This window comes from Micropterus salmoides, unplaced genomic scaffold (genome assembly GCF_014851395.1).
Source record: "Micropterus salmoides isolate LMB-PRFRI ecotype aquatic unplaced genomic scaffold, ASM1485139v1 Ms_hic_scaffold_15, whole genome shotgun sequence".
In the NCBI taxonomy this organism is placed as follows: Eukaryota; Metazoa; Chordata; class Actinopteri; order Centrarchiformes; family Centrarchidae; genus Micropterus; species Micropterus salmoides.
Genome location: NW_024040596.1, coordinates 4,639,735 through 4,664,647, shown reverse-complemented (window position 1 = coordinate 4,664,647; position 24,913 = coordinate 4,639,735). Strand labels below are relative to the sequence as shown.

Below are 24,913 nucleotides of genomic sequence, written 5' to 3'. Positions count from 1 at the left end.
TGCACCATGATTTATCTCGGCCAACAGCATGGCAGTGGAGAATTCATCCAAGTTCCTGAAACACACAAGAAACAGTGGCCTACTGGTTTGGATTGTAGTTTTATCTTTACTTTATTGTTTTGCTGGGCGCACACACACACACATCTCTCGATTACAATGCAGTCTAGTGGCTACAATTTGTAACAATACAAAACACACCAGCGAACGCAGTAGGCCTAAACAAAAGTAGCCTTTGCACATATATTTTTCAAATGCAGCCAGGCATGCACAAAGTGGAATGGCTGGCAGTCACATGAAAACGAGCAGGCATACAAGGAAGGACACACACACACACACACACACACACTAACTCTACCTCTATTCTGTCAATAGGGCTAGGCCTGGTTTCCATAGCAACCACGCCCCTCCCTTTGGCTTGCAGGGGAGGTGTTTTGAAAGTTCACAGCGTGTTTGTGCTTGTGCGTGTGGACAGAAAAAGACAGACAGGGGCGTGGATGCTGAATCAACTCCAAGAAGTGAAGAAACCTGCCTTCAGTTCTCAGCTGGAGCAAGTGACAGCAGCGCCGCAGAGTTAGTGAAACTACTACTAACTGTGTTTAGGTAAATTACCCCCCATTAAAACGGGACATTTGACCACCTGTGAACCATGGAAGAAGACGCGTCTCACGCCGAGCGCAGCAGCGGCTCCGGCAGCACGCACGCCATCCCGCAGCAGCAGCAGCAGCAGTCCGAAAACACGGACATCCTCATCCCGTCGTCCGCCCCCTCTCCCCCGACCCCGACCGGCACCCTCTCCCGGCTGGGCTTTAAAATCCCGACCAGCCCGACCGCGGCCGCGCCGGGAAGCCCGGTCGACCGCGGCCAGGTGAGCGCCATCACCGTGGTGGCGCTGCTGGACAAGCTGGTCAACATGATGGAGGCGGTGCAGGACAACCAGCAGCGCATGGAGCAGCGGCAGGCCGACCTGGAGGGCGCCGTGCGCGTCGTGCAGGGGGACGTGACCCGGCTGTCCAAGACCCACATCAGCACATCCAACAGCGTCAGCAAGCTGCTCGAGCGCTCGCGCAAAGTGAGCGGGCACCTGAAGGATGTGAGGGAGCGCATGGACAAACAGGCGGTCCAGGTGAAGAAGCTGGAGGCAAACCACAGCCACCTGCTGAAGAGGAACCACTTTAAAGTGCTCATCTTCCAGGTGAGGGAACATGGTGTGGTAGCACTCTATGTTTAAAGACAAAATAAATAGTGCTGGAACTTTAACTACTCAGCACTTTAAAACTCTTATAAGGGCTGGTGATGTGGTCATGATGTCATCAGCAGATTAGGCTGGAGACATAATTGTAACTAATAGAAGCATGAGTCAGCCTACAAACTGGAGGCGTGGGGTTAGAAAAAAAGTGGCCATTTAGGAGGCAACTTGAGAGCATCTAATGAAAGATACTCTCAAGTTGCATAATGGGAAATGGCGGATCCAGTGTTTCCTACCCCTTCAAGGTTTAAAGATAGTTGTTTCATACACATTAGCATCACAAACTCCTATGAGGACTCACTCTAATGTGTGCGTGTGTGCAAGAAAGTCACATTTGCATTCATATTTGACTGCAGAGGTGTGTGTGTTTGAACGCCTGCACTCTTCTGGTGTTCCGGCTTGGCAGTGAAACATGATATGCTGATAGGTGAACACTTTCTTACAATTTTAGTACTAAAAACTTGTCGAGCAGGACGTAGGTGAGAGCTCAATTGACAATTTCCACTGGAAATACATTATAAACACACTTCTTTTAACACAAGTGCACATTGTGTGAACATACTGAATATGATCTGGTGTGTGTGTGTGTGTGCAAGGAGAAGGGTGTGTCTGGGAATGGCGCTATAGAGGATAATAGAGGAGGGCTCAGACACTGACTTGGACTAGATCTGTTTACACCCCCACAGTCATAATTCAGACAGACAGATGGCTTTTGGGTGGATTTCAACTGCCATATCACACCTGTGAGGGGAAAACTCTACTCTGGCCCTGAAAAAGTGCTACACTTGCCAGTTTCCCCAGGAAATGAGGAGTGGAAAGTGTGAGGAATGTCCTTACATAACCCATCTCTCGCTTATCTCAACACACAAACGGTTTAAACTTTTTCTGTTTACACAGCACGTAAAAGGCAGACCTTCAACCTGGATTCTGGATATGCAGATAAAGCTGAGTTTGTTTATCATAATGAGGTTGAAGATGAAAGCAGCTCCATACTGCATTTGACAGATTCCTGTCCGATCGACCAAAAAAAAATCCCAGGATCTCGGCATGGTCTCCGAGTGTGATTTGTGGATGAGTAAGTGCATGGTTTTCCATGCTATATGTGTGTGGGTGCGTCTGAGCATGTGCGTACAAGTGTGTGCCCAGGCAGCGAAGGGGGGGGCATTGTTGACACAGCCAGAGCCACCGAAAGCTCTTAACCACCGCTGTTATCTGGTTTCCCAGGTACTGAGGCTCTGTTGTTCAAATGCAACAGGTGCCAAGACCTTCCCCTGTAAAAGGTGGTTCTGTGTGTCTGTGGGTGAGGCACCGTGGGTGGATTGAATCCCTGGTCAGTTTATGTGTGCTGCTCGGAGGGAGTGTCCTGTGGTTTTAGAGATAGTCAGAGTGGCCAGTGTTGCTTGCTTTTAAAGCCTCGTCAAATTCCACCTGTCCTTTGGATTTTGTTGTGACGATGATGGAATGTTTTCCTGGCTGCAAATATGTTATTTGTTCTTGCTCCTTTATTATAAACATCATTAGAGCATGTAGGAGTTGTGTTGCTGTGTTTCTCAGTAAAAAGTGGCGATCTCACTGAATCAAATTAAGAGCGCTGCATTTGCTGATGGGTGTAGTAGGGCCAGGTATGATATCAAGGGCCTGTGTGTGTGCGTGCAACTTGCCCACTGGATGTTATGCTGATGTGTTGGGTCAGGTGTATGCAGTTACAGAGCTGGTAAATGAGACTTTGCGTGCCAGAGGGGAGCGGGGAATAAAAGAACTGAGTGCAGCCCTTGTTCCTTCTCCTCCCTGAGCTTGTTTTGACTCTTTTCTGGGTCCATCACTTTCTGCCTCACCTCCTCCTTTTTTTTTTTTTTGTTTGCCTTCAGTCTCGTGTCTTTTTCTTTATTTTTCTCCATCTGGTGTTGTTCTGTAGTGATCTTGTCTGACACCTTTTGGTTTATGTTTAAATGTGCAACCCTTTTTCACTTCTCACCTTGCTGTTCCTCTGTCTTTTATTCAAACTCCAACTTGCATGTGACCACTTTTTCTGTCTTTGGTCAAGCCACCTGTCCAGATTCCCTGAACTGACATGAAAGCACATGCTGTGCGCCTCACGCTTCCCTTTGATAAAGCACATTTGCCGCACACCCAAGAGCCAACCGCTCTATACCAACCCTTTAGCTATTGGCCGAGGGGCCTCCTGCCCCCCTCCATGCTCCACAAAATTGATCCAGAACACTCATCACCCTGTACGTGCCAGCTGAGGTGGAAACATAGTGGGCTTCTGGGTAAACAGCTACTGTTGCACAGAACAGGGGTCTACACCAGCTCCGGGCTTTGGCTACTGTCGGTCAGAAATGACAGCAGCGCTTTCTGCTGCTTCGTTGCATTCCTGCGCATAACAAGGACTAATGAGGGCTTAATTACCGCTGCTTGGGCCTTGTTTGTTTGTTTCTGTGCACCAGTGCTTTTCCTGCCTCACATGGCCATCCTCTCCCTTGGCCTCTCCTCTTGAACACAAACACACACATACAGATGCACACGTTGCACACACAATTCCCAGCCATCTGAGATTCCAGTGTGTAGAAACTATTTTTGGTAATTACTATTTGGAAAGGTAAAATGTTTTTTGTTTTTATGTGCTGGATTGCAGATATTTTCGTTTTTCTATTATTTGTGACACTGATTAATTTCAAAGGCTTATTACCTTTGAGTTTAAATATCAGAAATCACCCTGGAAATCTTCTAACTTATAACAAACCTTATTTGCATCACTGTTGGCATGTCACACGAAATAGGACGTATTTGGAATTTAATTTCCTGCGACAGAAGTAATATATTTTTGAGTAGATCTTAATCTCCCCAGCTGTGTTTATTTCACAGCGGAATTTCATCACAACAAACAAGTCAACCACAATGGCAAATTGAATTTGAACGCTTCAAGTTTCATTTGTTCTCCTGCTTCGCACATAAGGGCCCGATTCAGAGTTTTGTTAGATATTTAGCAGCGAGAAGGGAGTTCTCTGTGTCTCTCGTGACGGAATGGGAAGAGGATGTTTGGGTGATTGTCTGTGTTTTTGGGATCCCTAATCGCAGAGTGGCAGGGAGTGACTACAGTCACACTGTCAAAGAACATTCAAATAATCACATTGGAAGAACAGAGAAAGGCTCTCCCAGCCAAACACATGTTTTTTGTTGTGCTGTCAGAGATTTAATAGAATAAGGATCATTCTTTAAAAAACTTAATTCTTTTGTTTGTCATTATTCAGTCATACGTGCATCAGGCTATGTGATTTAATAAGTTAAAGGGAATTTGCCAGATTGGGAAAAGTTTGAGTCCATCACCACGTCCTGACAGTCCGTACAGAGGATGCTTACAAAGGCATAAAGATTCAGACTTAAGTCCTTGTCATTGTGTTTGCTTTGCTTTTGTGGTATTATCGACACTTGACCAAAGGTTGTGACTTAATCTTAGCTTTCAGCAGCAGGAAGAAGAGGCTGTTTTTCCACACTCTGTGCATACTCTTAAGATGGAGGACAAACTGGTAATTCTGTTCCTAGCCTCGCCCCAAAGCTCTTACCTCAGATGACACAAAGCTCAGTATGCCGGAGTTAAATAAATCTAAATAATGGCCGAATGACTAAGTCGTGCTCAGCTACGTCTGATCCGTTTTGGTCACAATCTTGTGCGTACAAATCAAATGTGACTCAGCTGAAGCTTTACTAAAAGAAAAGCCCTGAATAAGCAACAGCAAGAGAGGGAGCAAGCTTAGTAGTTGAGAGTTAAACTTTAATATTGAACCCCTTTTCAACTAGCCTTTTCCCAAACAATATATACTCTGGGGTAATTAGATATTTGAGTGTAATTATAGTGCACACATTGCGTGTGTTCCCTGCAGAATCTTCCGTTATAGAGTCATATATGTTTCCACAGGTTGGAGCAGGTCGCTGGCTGTTGGCTACAGCTGAGATTCGCTGTGTGTGTCGCCGACCAGGTGATACATTGTACAGGCTTACAGCCCAAAGCAGTGCTGGCTGTTTCAGTGCATTCAAACATCTTGGGACTACACTTAACCTTTAACCCATGCAGATGTTTAAAGAAGGGTAGTTTCCTTAAAGAAACAGGCCAGTTACTGTAACACATGCCACTACTTCCACTATAGACAAAGACAAATTGACCGAAACAAAAATCCGGGAACGTTACATTAAGAAATACAATGTGAGACGGTATTTTTCATTTATTTATGCTGACTACTTATCCTGCAGGGCTGTGTTACGGTAATGTGATTCATTTTGTTGTATTGTAAGGGATTACAATCTGGAATGCATGTGTTACTTTACAGTTACTAATCCAGTGAGCTTTCATTTCGCTGTCTGACCAGGAGTTAGATGGAACAGATGATGTTACTTTTGTGTCTGTGCTAAGCAGTGTTGGGAGTAACGCAATTACAAAAGTAACTCAATTTCAGTAATGTATTTCTTTTTGCTGTAACGTAGTAATATAACGCATTAAAAAAAGAAAACCGGTAATATTATACCCGTCACAATCTCAGTAACAACGCATTTAAATCCGAAATTAAGTGGTGTTTTGTTTTTTTAATTCACCAACAACGAGAAACACTTCGGCACCAGAAAAACAAATCAATGAGTAAAAGACTAACGTTATTTCCTGTTACGGGAATCTGATGGTGGACATTGTAGGCAGGGCGCAAACTACGGGGTAGCTCGGCTCCCTGATGGATCATGCGTGAATAGATTTCTATAGGCTGTGTGTTTGTGCTGTAATGAATAACTTTCATGATCAGAGAGGCTGCTGTCAGTTCATCCTGACCAATGGCTGCCTTTGCCACTGGTAAGCCTACATTCTGGGTTGTGTTTAGAGTTGGAGGGTATGTGACCGCTTCAGCTTCACTGTGAGGGCCCAGCTAGCTATTGAAGCTATTGATGATCAGTCATTACCTCTCGGCCATATCTGGTTGCTCGTTAAAACACAACGTCTCCATCTGGCCCCTACAACTCTAGCTGATTGCCTCACGTCATTTAGACAGGTAGCTAGCAGCTAATGGCAGCTAATGGCAGCTAATGAGCAGCTAATGAGCAGCTAGTGTCAGATAGTGACCAACAGTATCTCAGGTAAACCGGGAGGCTAACTAGATTGGGTAATTGGGACACTTCATGGAGCTCAGCAATCGTTAAAGAAATGAATTATACCTGTGCTTTTCCGCCAATGACAAGTCAGCATGTTTTCTGTAAAAAGACGAGCCTGGAGCTTATAGTGAATGCTGCACTTTAAATATTGGTCAGAAATATGGCAATTAGATCATTTCCACAAACCATTTAGCCCTGCCAGTGACCAAGAAGTGACTCTCATACATTTTGTATTTGTAAGAGGGCTGTTGGATAGAGGACTAAAAGAGTAAAACTGGTCTCAGTGATAATAGTCTAACATGGCTGCTCAGGCTTTAAGGCAGCATGCTTTCTAAATGAACTATGAGGTTTGTTTACAGCACGGCTTCATTCTTTGTTATCATTCTTATTTTCCCTTTGGGGTTCATTCCTCAGATAATCCTCTGGGTTTTCAGAAGGGGGAGAAGAGCGAATTAGAGAGTGCAGAGAGAAAGATGGCGGGCAGAAGGAAAACAAACAAAGTCACAAAAAGTCTGTTTTTGTCAACTAATGATAATACCATACGAGTGAGTTTGGATAAGAGATTATAATTAAGTTTGCTTACTGCATGGGTGAAAGACCTGCATGTGGAAGGGGAAGTATTATCCTAACTCCTTGCTCTTCTGCCTGATGTCACATTCAGGTTTGACAAGTCTGCTCAACTCTTCTCAATCTCTGAGGCAAAGGCAAGTTTGTATCTGCAGATTCCTTGATGGGAAACGCCAGTTTGATCCGCTTTAATATCACAGAAAAGTGATAAAACAAAGTATGAGCGAGCCTCTGCTATAGACTGATAGTGTATGATTTGGCATGCTAGCTAGACTACTCAATGTGTGTTGTAATTATGTTTTCATGTCATGTTTACTTGCCATAAACTAAAAGTTGATGGGAAAAGAAACAAAATTTTCTCTTTCCCTGAATGGAAGGTTTTACAAAGTAATGGAGGCAATACAACAAAGCTGGGTAAACAAAGATAAATAAAGGTTGCAGCTCCAAAGACAGTTTAGCCTTCCAGCGCTCCACTTCTTTGGAACACATATTTAGCATGTTTTTCGTTATGCCACAGGTATTGATAAGGTAATGGCACTAAGCTGTTTTACACACATGCACTCACTTGCTTTTTCCTTTCGAGCTTTCTCTTTTCTCTTTCACTCTCACGCAGCACGACACGTTGCAGGTGGTGACTTATCAGAGGGTTAGTGTTATCCAAATTAAAGAAACTGGGCGTTTTGGTGCTGGAATTCTACCAAAGAATCTCAAGGTCCTATTATGTGATGAGAGAAAAATGAGTAAACTATCTTCTTTCGACGCCTCCTTTCACCTCTCTTATTGTCTCTGTCATTACACTTCCGGACTCCTACATGTCTGCGCCTTCTTGACTTTTCAAAACCCAGTGTCCATTCAGTCCACTTGCCAAGGCCTCAACATCCATGGTAGGAAGAGGAAAAACAATAGCCATGCCGGTTCTCAGTGTTCTTATTTCTCTGCTCTTAAATAAAGCATGAAAATACGACATGTATTGAGATAACATGATGACTTCCTGGCTTCTCTGTGGACAGTCGTGCCCTTTGACCTCTCTGCGGGGTAAACACTGTGACAATTGGTGGTAGCCTTATCAAAAATGCTCACTGTATCTCCAACTAGCCCTTATCAAACAATGGCTCTGATAAACAGTTTGGGATTGTGCAGAAGCAGCGTGTGAAGGGGGATCTTGGGAGATTTGAACAAATGAGCTGAAGGAGATTAACATGGTTAAAAACCGCAGCAAGAACTGTAAATGTACAGGAATGTGTTGTAGCGACGCTGCTGAAGGCATTTTACCTCATTCATCATACATGCAGAGGGGATGGTGCAAGACGAGCAGGGTTTAGTGATGCAATCCGGTTGATGTAGAGGAAGTACAGTAAGTGACAAGGAGTCCAGTCAACCATGGGGTTATTATAATGAATACCATGCTATGTATGAAATTAATTATGAGAATTGGAGAGCATATATCAGAATATGAAACTCGCCATCATCACCCCAAGTGCGCTGACTGCTACCCTGTAAATTATGGGTTGAGTGAACCTGAAGTTTCTTCAGACGTCCAACATCATCGTATGTGTCATTAGGAGGATAATCAGCGTGACACTGCGCCTGAATTGGTTATTGTGTTGTGTGATTACGCAAGCTTGCAAGGCCAGTAAACATGGTGTGTTTTCTTTTGGTGAGGCAGATATGGGAGGGGTGCGCATGGGAAAGAATGCCCTAACTTGTTATGCAAAGCGTCACGGGTGTTAGGCCAAGAGGCATAATTCAAAAGTGGCATGAAGTCACTGACAAGATGTTTACGATGCATATTTCTTTTTTACAATTCGAGTATACTTGGCATGGTGTGGTATGGTGCTGGGCTAAGATCTTAACAGTGGTTGGTTGTATATGTTAAGAATATTTGTACATTCATTAGTTCAAGGCAGTGTATCGACTCAATACACTGAGCAGAGCACATTGAGAGTTTATCATGTTACCCAGTCCCATGATAAAAAGCAGAATTCCATTTCCTTTCCTTCCTTTCCTCCTTCCTTCCTCTGTCCACAGATGTGCTCTTGGTGCACATTGGGATAGGGGTGGAGGGGGCGTGATGTTACGCAACAAGCTAGGTAGGGATGAAGTGTAAAGCAACTCACTGCTCTATAATGGGAAGGATGTAATTATAAAATATGCGGAGGAAGGCAATTTTGCACAATAACGTGAGTTTTAGGTGGACACTGTACTGCAACTCTTCACTGAATGGATGAAGTTGTGCGTGATGAGGCTGCAGGGACCATAGTAGTGTTTGTTCAGACATTATGAATGAAGGTAGGTTTTTAGAGAATAGAGGGAGGAGGCAGGAGGAAATTAATAGAAGAAAAAAGATGAATATTACAATTCCCATTACAAACAAAACTGATATCAATCAGTAAAAAGCATCTGGAGCTGTACATTCTTGAAGTAGCGTTCTGTTTGTCTGCGGTCTATTTTCTCCTTCTTTTCTTTTAAACTAAGCTTCCTGTCTTTCTTATTCTGTAGCTACATAATTGCAGGGGCTTGACAATAGCAAATGCGTGCACACATACATTTCTGTGTGTGTGGTGGTGGTGATGGTGCAGGCCCCCGGAGGCACCTGACTCGCTGTGCCAACACACCTGTACTAAGGATTAAGAAAACCTCCATTCGTCATCTGAAGGGCCAGGAAAACACACCTGTTCAAATTGCTAACACACACATGCACATTAACATACATAACTGACTACGTGCAAATCTGCAATACAAACCTTCGATAATACAGTAGCATGGTTTATATATGTACATGTAAGGGTTGTGTTTTTCTGCATGGATATGTGTGTGTTTTGAATCTGAACTTGAAGTTGGTAGGGAAAGTAATAGAGTGATAAAGATCACTCACACGCACACACACATACAGCAACACAAGAGGTAGAAGTAGATGTAAACGATATGGTGTTATTAGGGCTGGGCAATAAAAAATAAAGTTTATCAAATTTCAGTGAAATCCCATCGTGGTATGATTATTCCTGCTAGATGAAAGGTCAGGGGATCAGTGTCATCACAAATCATCCCGAGGGGGACGTGAATGTCTGTACCAAATGTCACGGCAATCACAGTAATAGCTGTTGACATATTTCACCAAAAAAAAAACACATCAACAAAATTTATTGTGCGAAATCGTCCAGTAGATGTCAGTAGATAAAGCCACACACACACACACACACACACACACACACACACACACACAAACAAACAATGGGGAGATAATAGATGCAAAAGAAACAGTATAGCGTGTCATTACACATACGGTAAATATAACCGAAGCACACACTCACAGAATAACCCATCTGAGCTCCTTCAAACAGTCCTGCCCCGCCCTGATCTCTCTCTGTTTGAACAGAGCAAGAGACGCCAGAGAACTGACATACATAAGCTATGGCTTAGTAAGTCCTAGCAGGACTTGCAAATAGATGACAATTCTACTACTAACTGCTAAATGAGATCTTGAACTCCATTACATAAGCGTACAGAATATCTTTGAAGTGAGTGCCCTAACGTAACGTACGGTACACTCGCTGTCACGCTAAATCAACTTTGTTTTGTGGTTTGCTCCAAATGTATTTAAATTTCTTTCATCATGCTCTTTTAAACAATGGCTGAGGTCCCACATGGCTGCACACAAGCACACACTGGCACCCGTACCCTCGAACACACGCATATCACATTCTCAGTGGCTAATGAGCGCTTGCTTAGAGGCTACATTAATTAATGGAGTTCCCAAGAGAAAAGCAGAAGAATGTGAGGTACACACATGCACACTCACACATGCACACACACACGGAGATACCGGACAGACCTGGGTCAAATGGGATTTAGGAAAATTTTGTTTGTTGTAGCTTGCTTGCCAAATTGTTGGGGGTTAAACTGGGGACACACTAATTTCAGCACATACACAGTATCTTCACCAGTAAAACCAAATAAACATGAACACTGGTAATAAACACTACTATTGTTGCTATTGTTAATGTGTGTGTGTGTGTGTGTGTTTTATAAGTGTAAGCACTCTACAATTCAGATTGACAAGCAAAGCATTGATCGTATTTATCACCATGAGTAAAGCATGAATCAATCAACAGTGTTACTGCTACACACAGGAGAGCTCAGTTTTCATCGAAGGGTGTTTGAGTTTCAGTTGCTGCCTTCCACACAACCCAGTACCCACACTGATTATATCAAACATGTTTGAGCCAAATCAGAAAGTCTATGGCATGCCCAGACTGGAGCAGAGGTGTCAAGATTGAATCTTAAGAAACCCTAACACCACCAAACAATCAGGGAAGATTAGTGCGTATTATCAGGAAATGCTCCACTGAGGGTCAGGAGAAGAGCTCCTATTGGCTCTGATGATCTAATAGTGACTTACAGATTTAGGTGGGTGTTTAACCGTTAAGCTATCTCACGCTTCATGCTGACTTAAACTGACTCTATCTGGCTTGTAATGGACTTTGTCATTTGATTCTGCGTGTACATGTTCTGATCCACACACAGTCTCTGTGGGTGTGGCACACTGTCAGACCAACAGCAAATTGGGGCATGCAGATACTGCTCATTCAGAAATAACAGGAGGGAGCTACAGAGAACAAAACAGAAAGGGAGGAATTACACTGAAACCAAGTCAAAAGTAGTGGTAACCAGAACTTCCTTTGTTGTTTTGGATTTCAAGTTACAAACCTGCAGTGCATCACAACTCCAAGCTTCTTTGGGATGATGATGACAAAGCGCTAGCCAGTGGTACGTAAAAACTCAAGAACTGTCTACATGCACAGAAAAGCTACCTATAATGGGGAATGCCAGAAAAAATGTTTAGAATTATTTAGAATTGACCTGGCTTTTGATGTTGTGCCTTTAAGAACACCCAGACAGATTTGCTAGCATTAACTTGGAGATACCACACATGCTTGGCGCACACCTGAACTGTGAATCATGCCTGCATTTTTGAGATCAAGGCAAGAGGCATCAGGTGTCTGCAAGGTGGTAAAAACAGCTGGGCTTTTGTATGGCTTTCTACTCTCGAGAGTTTTCCATACACTATGAAATTGTTTAGGTACCTACATAGAGTGCTGTTAACTGCTGTGGATCAGACTCGGGTAAAATAGCATAGTCATTGGACGTCATTCTGAGTGCTCATTTTCAAATTGCCCCAGTCTATGCTAGAGTTTATGCAGTCAGGAAAATGCATAAAGTGGATGTTGTATAGTATAGTTATTTGACACAAGAATAATATTGATTGGACATTTTAATGACTGTCTGAGTATTTCACTTTACATCATGGTTTTGTGCAGCTTTGCTCACAATTGCAGCCCCATAGCCTATAATATTACTGTCACAGATACTGTGTCATCTTACACACTTGACCAACTTCATAAAAATAGCAGCAAATAACCACGTGTCAAAATAGGCTTGAATGGGATGAATTGGCATTGGCAGATTGTAGGTATAGTACTACTGTCTCTTTCAGCAAAAACACGCCATAGTTGACAAGTGAAGAATGGACAGGAGGCAGGACTTTTCTAGACCATCCTGTTGGCCCAGTCCTTAAGTATGTGTTAATGACAGCCCAGGAAAGATGCATTGCACACTCCTTCAACTACCTATGACATCCTGTAGCTTTAAGAGCCTATAAAATGTATTGAAAGCTGCCATGCATTGTTTGAAATGTATTGAAAGCTGCCATGCATTGTTTGAAATGCAGTCATGCTTTAATGCAGTCACATTCTTAAGCATGGTTCAAAGACTATTGTTTAAAAAGTATGTCATTCAAACATGTACTGAGGGTGACTGGGGCCTACACTAATACTTGCTATTGACAGATCCTGAGGTAAAACATCTCAAATATGAGTAGCCCCACTCTTGAGTGTGACTGCATATAGTTTCAATTCCCAATTGTAGCCACAAAGCTCATATTCAGAGTTAAATACCAACTAGAACAAGCCAAAGCACTTTGCTGCTGTAATCCTAGCCCAATCAGAACATGACTATCAAAAATGTTCAGCATTGTGGGGGGTGTGGAGGCTTTGAATCAGTTCAATCAAGCCTTTCCTGGAAGTGATTTGTTGTGGGCAAATGAAAGTATTAACTGGCCATACATTGATTTACATACACATACATACATACATTGGCATGTCTTGGACCTGAACTTGAAAACATAAAAATGTGCTGTACACTGTGCTACATTAACTCAAAACCAAGTAGTAATACTTTAAGCTGATATTACCGGGAGGGTTTCTCCATGAGCATTTCAAATGTGTAGTGGAGTATGTCAACCACTGAAGCTGCACCATGACTCTCCTCTCAGTTCTGGGTGTGAAAGGATAGGGGCAATGGGGGGTGGGAACTCTAGTTCATAAAACCCCAGTGTAGCAGAACATTGTATGTGTATGTGTGTGTCTGCATGTGTGTGCTTGCGTGATTGTGCACAAATGGATAGGCAACAAGTAAGAGGGAGGAAGACGTGGGCTGACGAGAAACACATTCAAACTTCGGATATTGACCGTACTGCTCTCCATCCCACTCTGTTTATGGTCATCAGTGTGTTCATGGATGGCGGGTTAAAGGCAGAGAGGAGTTTAAGAGAGAAAATGAAGAGAGGTGTGTGACTCCTGTAGAGACACATATGGAATTCCTCAGATGTCCCAAGGACAAGACCGGGGAGGCATGCAGAGACTGGTTTACTCGGTCCTCAGCAACACCAAACCAACATGTGTTGTGTGTAGAGTGTATTAAATGCAAACAATGGCCAAACAATGGCTAGAAATACACATAAACATGTTTGTGGGGATGTGTTTGGACGTACACTTGCACTATCCTGACTTTGATCACCATGGTCAAGAATTCCATAGAAGTCATTGGAACTTATAAAGTTGCCTAAAGTCAAACCCTGACCATAACCAATCCAAACAAAGATATCATTGCGGTCATTCCTGTCAAACTAAAGCCTGGTTCAAGCAATTATGCTTACTCATAACTTGTTCAAATGACCGTGCTCTTAAACCCACCTGTTCCTGTCCTTCTGTTTCCCCATAGGACGACAATGAGATCCCCTCCAGCGTGTTGGTCAAGGATTCCCTCAAGACCCCACAGCCAAGCCAGTATGATGCAGAATCCACCCACCCTACTCCGTCTGTTATGGGCTCTGTTGATGGTGCCCAAGAGGAGGGTCTTCAGACCATTAGCCTGTCCTCAGAAGAGGATGATGATCTACCAGCACACCATGAGGAGGACGAGATGCTGGAGGGCGAGCATGCAATGGGCGTGGGCACTTCCCTCACATTTGAGAGAAGGGCTGACAGGTTCAAACGCTCCAGCCTGAAGAAGGTCGATAGCCTCAAAAAGGCATTTTCGCGCCAGAGCATCGAGAAGAAGATGACCCAGATCACCACCAAGATTGTGCCACCGGAGAAGCGTGAAAAAATCAAGAAGAGCCTCACCCCGAACCATCCCAAGAGCCCGACTGCCAAGACCTCCTCTTTCAAGGTGTCTCCCATGACCTTCAACGTCAAGAAGGTCAGAGATGGAGAGGTCCCCACACACGACATAGGCTCGCCTGAGGAAGAAGACCATGTGGAGATTCCTCCTCTGGGAAGCTTAGATGGAAAGATTCCCCTGGCAGAGGTGCATACCCAGAAAGTAGTTGTGGAGGAGATTCGGGAGATGCTGAGCCCCTCCACCCCAGAGAGCCTGAAGGCAGAGGTGGCAATCAATGGAGAGGCACCCAGCATGGAGTGCGAGATGAATGGCGATCGTTCTGCTGGCCTGGCAGTTCCAGAGAACGATGAAGATATCGGCGAGGAGGAAGAAGAGGAGGAAGAAAAGGAGAAACACAAAAGCCCTGTTGAGAAAGCAGCAGATACCCAGATTCCCACATCAGCGATCACTGTAGAGCAAGTGTCTTAATATGATTTGATTTTAATGAGCATCAATTCTAGTTTCCCATTCTTCCTTTTCACAGATTATCCCTCCATTATAAACAATCTTGTGTTCTTGTGATTAACACCTATATGTACTAGAAACATTCTCTCATCTTCCTAAGGTTGTCCATCCTTGGACCATTCCTGCAGTACTACCTTTCATTATCACCAGCATAGTCTAAAAACCTTCGCACAGACTGCATAAGCATAGGTTGACAAGTAGACCTCACAGTGTATCAGAATCCAGTACAAGTGCTTCCAAAACCCTACAGTAGGGTTGTCCAAAGAAAGCAACATGGCACCAATGCTCCATAACTCACTCCCATCAGCTGGTGCTCACCTCTTCAACAGCAGCACATCTCCAGGGCGCTGGGCCAACTATCTCCCTCCTGCTGTGTTTGTCTGCCTCTGGAGCTATTTTCCTCACTGACAAATAGCTTCTTTGTTCTTTGTGCTTTTTGTGAAAAATAGTAAATCTTTGGCAACAGTGGTACTGCCCACCGCCTGTTGAGGCGGTGTGTTGCCAGGTTGTGCAAGAGTTGGAATGGGGAGTTTCTGGGTTTTCAGTGAGACGGTCCTGGGGTGTTTTGTAGTGAACTAGAGGTTGTTTACTGAATTCTTTGGACCTGTGCTGAAAAAGGCCAGATCTTAACTAACAGGTGACCAGTCCAAGTGGCGCTGCGTTGTCTCCTGTCCTTCACCTGCACTGCTATTGCTATAGTCGGTTCCTGTTATTTCCAACTTAATCATTACCTACCTAGAACACCAGATGAGTTGCATATGATGCATCAAAATATTTTTGTAATTTGTGATTGCCAATTGAGTAAGAATAGGTAGAATATGAAATTAACTACAGAAAACGATTTGCAAATACCAGTCCACATGTTTGTGCGCATTCACACTGATGCAAATGAAGGACATCATTGCAGGATATGAGCTGCTCTAGGTGGCGAGACATTAGCGGCACAAAGAACCCTACAGGTTTTAATACTGACACACTAAATGTTCCTTTTACAGCCCTTTGCCTTTTCTGCAGAGCAGTTTTGTATGTTTATGTATAGGAATTATTATTATTAGTCTTTCTCTATGCGAGGCACATTACTCTCATACATACATTAGTAACGTTATGATGACTACCTTGAGTGTGTGTTCTTTATGCAGTTATGTTGTATCTGAATTCTTTTGAGTTAAGTCGTCTTTTTTTATTTTCAGGCATCCATAATGTGTATGGTGAAATGTTTACTTACTTACCTATGTTTAGACATGAGACACAAATAATATCTTAAACATCTGCCAGGGCACCTCATCATGGATACATGCACCCAGATACTCCTACAGTGCCTTTACCCTGCAGAAGCTGGTTTGGGTAATTGCACTCCTGAGGGGATGGATTCCTGTTTTGTTGTAGATAAGTGTGACAGTAGAACATGCCTGAAGTTTTTTTCTCGTCTGAGGAATTTTTTTAGCAGTTATCACTTTATGGGGCATAGTCAGTGTTTAAAACTACATAAAACCGAGACAGTTTAAGTTTGAAGGAGGTGCAAATACAGTCACAATCATTCACAATCAACATCACATTTGGAAGTCATGCCTTAGGGTTTCTATAAAGTGACCTTCCTCTTATTGCACATCGTTAGTGCTTTATCAGCCTTGGTCACAGATGTCTGATGCCATGACTCCCTAAAAATACTTTAGCAAGTGATACCAGGTGCCAAGGATCCAGATACTAGAGAGGTCACAGAAGTGGATAAAGGCAGAGGACAGCAATCCTAGCTTTGACGGATGACTCCTGCTCAGCCCATTTTTCATGCGCTTGGCCTCCTTGTTGAGACAGTGCAAAGAGAGAGAGAGAGAGGCTCTCTGGAGCCACAGGTGTTCGGCCCTTGTGGAGGCTCCTGGACACGAGCTTGTACTGGAAGGGGGACAAGTGTGGGTGTTGGGAAGTGTGAGAAAAGACTTCAGTTGTTGGTGAAAGCATGATAAAGTTGCCTTGGGGTTAGGCATGCGTGCAGCTTGGCAGAAAGGTGTTAAAATTGCGAGAGTCTGAAAGGCATTGGACCATGGGAGCTTAAATACATTGTATGGGGTATACATACCAATATCTGATCTGGCACTGCAGGATTCCATTACCTGTACCCCACTCCGTTATACTTCTTCTAGATGAGATAAAGCAATGGATTCTTAACTTCTTTAAGTCAAAATATGCTGCCCCAAATATTTTGATACCATATCTTATCATGGAATCTGTAAGGAAAAAATAAATAATTAGACATCAGTGACTTCAAAACACTTGTTACCTGTGTTTATCAAATCTGCTTAGTCATTCTGATGATTTTTTAAGTCTTCTTTGTATAAATCATCTTACTGAAAAGGGATAGAATGCTAAGCTTATGTGTACACTGTGTACTGTAGAGGTTAAAATGCGACTGGCTTTGAGGTATTTTCTGCTTATTCATGCAAATGTTCTACTTTGGTGATATCTCTGTCTGCTAATGTTAATAAAATGCAATATCTAGATTTATGTATGTGTGTAAAAGTCCGTTTTGATTTGTCGTGATGTCATGTTTAATTTGGATCATATGTGAGGAATTATTTGTTGTTTTTTTTGTTAGAAAGTTCAAAGACCAGGTATCTTCACAAGGCCCTTTGTCATGTAGCGATATCGTGTTTAACATCATCTTTGTTCATATAAAGTTCTTACTTTATGGTCTTTTCATTTAGTTAACCACTAAAACCAAAGAAGTGTCCTTCACAGCAGAAGATTCCCTGCCCCTGGAGTGTTTTAAATATACTCCTCCTGACGACACTTTTTTCAAGCATCTTGCAGGTATTTCCTTTCAAATGTTAGTATTGTATACATCAATAAAGATTTTATAACATTCAAATTGTGTTTGAGGTCTTTGGGGTAAAGGGAGATGAGAAAATGTCGCACATTTCACGTATATGATTTAATAGTAGTTAATGTTCTGTCGGTCAAAGCGTGGTTATCTAGGAAACCTAAATGGATGTAATAATAAGATAGTGGAGGATTAATCTCAGTGAGGGAGTGGTTCAGCTGCTTAACCCTTATTTACATAGCACAGTTTGTAGATACAGAGTGCTCTATTTAAAATTACAACTAGGCAATCAAGGATTGCTTCACCAAATTATTAAATTTGTATCACTTACCCAACACCATCTAACATCATCACTGATTTTGTGTTATTTGTCCAGGTTTTGAGATTATACTCAATCAATGAAGGTTAATGAGTTTCATAATTTCATGTCTGTTGTCTAGAAGATTAGCCCACTGCCTTTCCAGGAACAGTCTACTGTCAGTTTAGGACAATGTGCAGAACATACTGTCGCCTAGTTAAATGGTTTTATTAAAATACTGTCGGAAGTAGAACATCGCTGTGAAAACTATTAATAGTAGGCTATAATATGTGGACTATCCAGAGTAACTGGATCTTTTTCGTTTTGTTTCCTTTTTCTTTTTTCCGTATATGAGCAAAATTAAATTCCACTGGAGTAGCAGAGCAATTATTCTGAAAGAAAGATAAACAAACATTTTTTGTAATTTTGGTGAATCGGTCTTTTAACATTAGAACCGTCTGCAAATATGGTGCAAATAAACATAGCATACAAAATTCAAGAATATCATCTCGTAACGTTACAGGAGTCAAAACAGAGAGCAGCTCCAGGTCAAGAAACGATAAGTTAATGTTGAGCCACGCAGGCCTACGGCAGCAAAAAACAGGAAATGTGTTGCACATCCAGACGCCAAAACAGTGTCAAGAGTGGAGGAACGTGTAATGTCGTTTACGACAGGATAAATCAGTGCTGCGGTGTTTGGGCTTGAGCCGAGATATTGTGATGGTGTTTGTCTCCCTCCTGCGTCCGAGCTCATGACAACACCCTGTTATTCTTCCACTGCATTCTGTAAAGACTTTTGCCATTATCGATGGCACAGGTATGATTAGCAAGCCAAAGAAATCACATATACGCTATTTCTAAGACATCTAGCTGCACACATCTCAACCAGCGGGGGGTGGTGCTACTGTTAAAAAGGTTCCGATACAGGCGACTATGTTGAGTAGTCACGGTGGCCGAGAGGTTAAGGCGTTGGACTCGAAATCCAATGGGGTTTCCCCGCACAGGTTCGAATCCTGTTCGTGACGGAATTTATTTTGCGGAGTTCACGCACACATCCTTACGTACACAACGGATTTCTAACTAATGCAATGCGGTGACGTGTTTTACGCATGTGAATCACTGCCACGTACTTTGTTTTTGGACGCATTTTACGCCTCGACCACAAACGGGCATATATATATATATATATATATATATATATATATATATGTGATGTTTAGAAAAGCAAATATAACCGTGATGACACAAAAATAATGGATAATGCTGCTTCATGTAAAAAAAAAATAATAATCAACATCGTTAGTTTCATCGTTGACACTACACTCTCACAAAAACTCTGTTAATCTCGCGTTGTTTGCGAATGGAATTAATTTGGTACAAACCAACTACTTTCTTTCTTTTCTGTAAACATGTCAGCACTTTGTCTTCTTATATAAGTACAAACAAATAGAAATAGAAATAGAAGCCTGATTATTGTGCGTATTTGACGTCTTCATTGTATAACAGCACACAAAAAGAAATTTCTACGTTTATACCCTTTCCCTGTGTAGGATAATGGAACAGCCCGAGTTAGATAAAACTGACCCGCAGCACTCGTGGACGTGTTGTTGGGGGCATTGTTGAAGCAGGGGAGTGCGTGCTGTGAACAGCTTGTGCAGATTTTAAATAGCGGTTTTTTTGGGGGGGGCTTTAGTATTGTTTAGACATGAATAACCAGGACACTTTACACAAGGCTTTTCGACAAGTGCAACGTTGCAGGGGCCACAGTTAGATACAGACACACCAGTCTTGTTATAGCAAAGCATTTTGCCAGACTGCGCGCTAGCAAAGCTACCAACTTACTTCCTCTTCCTCGGAAGAGGCTCACAAAGGAAATACGGTCGATCAGAAAATATTAACGTAACGTGGAGTTTGTCTTTAATGGTCGAGGGTGATTAAAAACCGCTTTCTCAAAATAGTTCGCAACACAGACAGACTCTCAAGCGCTGGTGTAACTCACAGCCAGTCGGTCTTTGTTGAAACAGATGTCTCAGATTTGACTCGCGATTCTGGATTTGACATCCTACTAGTTACTGACGTTAACGTATTATTTTCTCTTGATTTCGATATTTTAAGCTCAACCGCACTGCAAATCGTTCAGTAATCTATCGGCTAACGTTACACTAGTAACGTTGCGTTTTTTTCCCCCACGTTTGTTTGCGTTATATGAAGAATGCAGCTGCCGTTATGGCGATAGTCGTGAAAAGAAAGATGCACCGATATCCATATCCTGAAATTAAAAGGAGGTAGCTTAGCTTACAGCTAACGTTTAGCTAAGCGTTCCTTAGCGACCTTATCTAGCTAGCAAATGTAGCCACCCTGCTAGTGTGCTAGCGGTTTGGAAGAGGCCAGTGAACTGATATTTATCAGCTCTTTTTCCAGTGTCACTGTGTTTATGGTAACTGACTTGAATGTAGTCGACCATCTGAGAAGCTGGCCCTTTTGTGTGTCTGTTGCCAAACAATCACGATAAGGTTGGTGTTCTGAAGTCGGGCCTGTTAGCATTTGGCTAACTGGCTAATTACTTAGCTGAGCTAAAGCTAATATAGCAGCTACCCATCACAAAGTTACGACAGCCAGCAGTCGTTGCTACTGAATTGAAGTGTCAGGCGTACAATGGCAACCCCCACAAACGAGGCCTTGTTTTTGATAAAGGATGTGAAGCCCGGGTCGAAAAACTTGAACATCGTATTCATCGTATTGGAAATAGGTAAGTAGTTGGACCGCGACACTAACGTTAAAGCGTCTCTCCCATCACCAGCTTTTTTTTTTCTCTCTTAAAGGGACCAGCGGTAACGTTACACTTCTACCTACACTAACATAGTGCAGGCAACAAGGACTTTTTTGTTTGTAATTAAGTCATAACATTTCCATATACATACTGGTAGCGTAAGCTCGGTTAGACGTGTTTTTAGGGTTACCCCTATGTTCTACTTGCTTTGTCCCATTTAGGGCGAGTAACCAAAACGAAAGATGGTCATGAGGTGCGCTCCTGCAAGGTGGCGGACAAGAGCGGGAGCATTGCTATCTCTGTGTGGGACGAACTCGGCAGCCTTATTCAGCCAGGGGATATAATCAAGCTGACCAGAGGGTAGGATTGTTGGCATGCTTGGAAACTGACATTAAACAGTACTTTCTTAGTTGTACTATTAACTTGCATGTCAGTGCACATACTTGCATTTGACAGGTGGTTCTGTAATGTTACCTCAGCAACTCTTTTCTTAAATTGTATGAGGAAAAATCTTGCTTTCAAATGTTTAACTTGTGATTTCTGTTAGCTATGCATCCATATGGAAAGGCTGCCTGACCCTATACACTGGAAGAGGAGGGGATCTACAAAAGATTGGAGAGTGAGTAGCAGGCCGCAAACCTATTTATAATTCAGCTATGTTCTCAAGCATTATATAAGACCAGAGTAACTTGAGAAATGTATCAGTAACATGTTTGTTTTTAAAGCCTGGTTGAAGAACTTTATTTTATCATGGGAAGTCTATTCTATCATGGGCGGCGGTAGCTCAGTCTGTAAGTATTAGGGGGAGGAGGAGGGTCGCCGGTTCGAATCCAGCTCGGACCAGAGTTGCGGAGCGTGGACTGGTACTCCTCCTGGGCACTGCCGAAGGAGGTCTTGAGCAAGCCCCTGAACCCCAACTGCTCGGGACGCCGCCCTGAGTGGCAACCTCTGTGTGTTGCTATGGGTCCTGTTTGTGCATGCACCTGTGTGTAAATACTAACATAATAATAACAGAGCGAAAACAGTCTTCCCTCGTGGGATTAATAAAGTATAGAAAGATATACATTTCAAAATGGTCAGCTGTATATATATATTCTCTAAACGCCTCAACATACATGACCTTTAATCCCAAGACATCTCGGTTATACCAGTCTCACTTTCCAGTAAGCAACCTCCTGTAGACAGTAAAATTTCAGTGTTTTCCTTTTCTGGAAGATCTTTTAATCTAACAAATATTTATGTGTACCAGTCGGAGGATGATCGTTTCAAACTTTCATCCAAACAAAACCATGTAATTTCTTGTTTTTCTTGAATGTCATGTTGAAACATGGGTTTTGTCTCTGCAGGTTCTGCATGGTGTATTCAGAAGTGCCCAACTTCAGTGAACCAAACCCAGAGCTTCTAACCCAACCGAACCAGCAAAACAAGTCTGTGAGTAGCCGTGCACCCGTTCCTAACATAATGATGGCCCTTCCTTTTAAACATACCCGTGTTGCAAGGCCTGTTTTATATAAATTTTATCAGGTAATAAGGTGTTAAATGGTAAGTCCTCAGTCCAGCCTAACACCAATGGTGGTAGAGAGTTAAAGGTGGCGTTCTCTTCTAACAGGGTAAACCAGACCAGAATCAGAGAGGAAACTCTCCACCCAATCAGAATTCAGGTACCCCTGCCCCACCAGGTCAGTATATTTTGCTTTTTATGCAAATAACCACTGCGCAGAAACAGCACAGTTGTGCATGTTCTGTATAGTGGAGTGTCCATCCTGCAGAAGAAACTATTCTTGTTTTGGTTTTTTTTTAAATTAAAGCTTGTTTTTGTACTCAATAAAGTGGAAATATGACAAAGATGGTACGGTGCCCAATTTCTTAAATGCTTACCAAATCTAAAATGGTGATGAGTTTGGGTAATATGAGGAAACGGCTATTTTTTTTTTTTTTTTTTTTTTCCATAATATGAAAAGCTCAGGTGTTACTAATAACATGAACAGCTGTGTTCCTTTTTTAAATTGTGCCTGCGTGCACAGTACCAGGACCCCTAGACCAAAGCAGCTAAATTGATTTCAGCCATCGTTGTTTTATTTACACCTGTGTGAAAGGCCAGGGAGGGATGACATGTCTTTAGATGCCTGACTTGTCTTTCTCAACCCACAGGTAACGGTTCCATGCCACCATTTGGCGGCAACAACAACCCACCACCTGGCGCACCCCGTGACCCTGCGTTCGGGAGCGTTGGGCGACCCAACGGTCGGTCACCTGGGAACGGAGCGCCTCCGGTTACTGCTGCAGGACCCCCAGCAGCCGCAAAGTCTTCAATTAACATTAGCAACGGCAGGGACCCACGGCGTGCCAAAAGATGAAACTGGGGTTAGGGGGTATCATGTGGGGAAAACTATGGACCTCCCCGTTTCGCCCTCACCCCTTTTTTAACATCTCTGCCCCATACCCATCAAAGCCTATCTTGGCTTTCAACATAATGAGTTACTTTAGGGACTACTTGCATCATTTTTACACAGGCTATATCATAGTCAAACGTGTCGTTCAGTGTCATGCGTGTAGTGCAAGTAGTGCTCTCAATAAGCAGCACAGTGTGATTGTGATTTACCACGTGACGCACTAGCAGGACTTCTTATACAGTCGAGCCTTGCTGGCTGAGTTGTGGTCGGCCTTCTCAGTCTACATTGTTGTCTGCTAAATCTTACTGAAAATTGCCAGTTCTGTGCCAGTGTTTCCTCCCCCGTACCCCGTTCCGAAGCCCCCCCTTCCCTGTTAGCTTCTTTTCAGACTATACACCCTACTTGAACACTTGATGCACTTTCTTTTCTTAATTTATATCTTGGCAAGGTTGCCTGTCATTTAAATCTGAAAACGTGTTTCTGCTTTTTAGTGGAAAAGGCCTTAAGTTGGTGATGAGTTATTGGACTGAATGCACAAGCAACATTCTTCAAAGAGCTTCTTTCTCTTAACCAAACTGTATCCGAGTGACTCTGTGACAGGAACGGTGTTAGTTTTGAATTTTTAATGATGGGTAGGATGATATTAAACTTGTTTGTGTTTTTTTCATAGGACTTATTTCTTTTTTTTTTCTTTTTTTTCTTGTTTGCCATCAATTGTACCTTGCTCAAGGTGGGACCACTTAAATACTGGCGAAATGGTTCACCGAATAAATTTTACAGTAATTCTGTTGCCACATTTGGGTTTTCTGTCTTTGACAGTTGAACACAAGTTAATGTTAATAAAATTGACGTCACTGTTCTCTTGCGCTTAAACAACTGCCTTGTATTGGTGGTCTGGCTACAACAAATTGTTTGGGATTGACAAGATTGTTGGGTTTTTTACACACTTGTCACAAGTATCAACATGAAGGGCTCTATAAGCTCTCAAAGAAATGCCCTGCTTTAAAATGACACTGCCACCTTTAGAGCACCATGCCATCACCAACAAATTAAAGAGAAGCTTCCCATGAAATTTTGTGATGTTTTAGGTTTACAGTACCATCTAGTGCTTAGAGAAAAAAATACATTTGTTTTTTCCAGGAGAAAAGATATCAAAGCAGTTGATGTCTTGTTTTTCTAAACCAGCTGTGGTAAAATCACAAAATTGAGCAGTAAGAAAAGGAACAAAAAACAATCTTTTGTCAAAGTGCAATGAAGATGTGTATATACATTTTTATGAACAAAAAGCCTTTTCACTAGGAATTTCATTTTGATGCAATGCATTGCATACAACAAAACTGTGTTTCTTCATATCCTTTGTTGCACCAAGCACCTTATCATTATGACCTGTAGGTGATGTTTTCACTTTTGTTGCCCTTGTACTTCTGGTTCAGTGCTGTCCAAATGTGGAAATGCTGTTCTATTCAAATGAAACAAGTTTACAAATGTTTCGTCTAAATTTCAACTCTCGCTTCTTTGAGCATTTAAAGGAAACATTTTTCAAGTAAGAGACAAAAGTGGCCCAGTAGGATCGAACGCTAACAAATACTTCTGTCATTGTGTTTTGTGTGCCAGAGCTAGATGAAATATAAGACTACCGAAAAAGTTTTATCTAAATTTCACACAAACCCAGTCCTACTGGTTTCGTATCCCTATTGATGTTTTTCACAACCCCCACAGGACTCGTACC

At 42.5% G+C, this 24,913-nt stretch overlaps 2 protein-coding genes and 1 non-coding gene across 3 annotated transcripts; all 3 read left to right on the top strand.

Annotated features, from left to right (window-relative positions):
• The first annotated feature begins 470 nt into the window (after positions 1-470).
• LOC119903839 (caveolae-associated protein 2-like) lies at positions 471-17,771 on the top strand. The gene is made up of 2 exons (XM_038720088.1): positions 471-1,192; positions 14,003-17,771. Exons 1-2 carry the CDS (start codon positions 647-649, stop codon positions 14,870-14,872), a joined length of 1,416 nt encoding a protein of 471 aa, XP_038576016.1. The 5' UTR covers positions 471-646; the 3' UTR covers positions 14,873-17,771.
• A 1,193-nt stretch (positions 17,772-18,964) lies between these two features.
• Positions 18,965-19,046, top strand: trnas-cga. Its single transcript has one exon. It is a non-coding gene; the product is annotated as a tRNA-Ser (tRNA).
• A 576-nt stretch (positions 19,047-19,622) lies between these two features.
• Positions 19,623-24,051, top strand: nabp1a (nucleic acid binding protein 1a). Its single transcript, XM_038720086.1, has 6 exons — positions 19,623-20,770; positions 21,013-21,151; positions 21,339-21,410; positions 22,138-22,222; positions 22,401-22,470; positions 22,943-24,051. The coding sequence occupies exons 1-6, from the start codon at positions 20,677-20,679 to the stop codon at positions 23,146-23,148; spliced, it is 666 nt and encodes a 221-aa protein (XP_038576014.1). The 5' UTR covers positions 19,623-20,676; the 3' UTR covers positions 23,149-24,051.
• The last annotated feature ends 862 nt before the right edge of the window (positions 24,052-24,913 follow it).

Coding starts and splice junctions, on each gene's coding strand:
- LOC119903839 (XM_038720088.1), top strand. CDS start 647: ATGGAAGAAGACGCGTCTCACGCCGAGCGCAGCAGCGGCTCCGGCAGC. Junction 1,193..14,002: donor TTAAAGTGCTCATCTTCCAG/GTGAGGGAACAT, acceptor GTTTCCCCATAG/GACGACAATGAGATCCCCTC.
- nabp1a (XM_038720086.1), top strand. CDS start 20,677: ATGGCAACCCCCACAAACGAGGCCTTGTTTTTGATAAAGGATGTGAAG. Junction 20,771..21,012: donor ATTCATCGTATTGGAAATAG/GTAAGTAGTTGG, acceptor TGTCCCATTTAG/GGCGAGTAACCAAAACGAAA. Junction 22,223..22,400: donor CGAACCAGCAAAACAAGTCT/GTGAGTAGCCGT, acceptor CTCTTCTAACAG/GGTAAACCAGACCAGAATCA.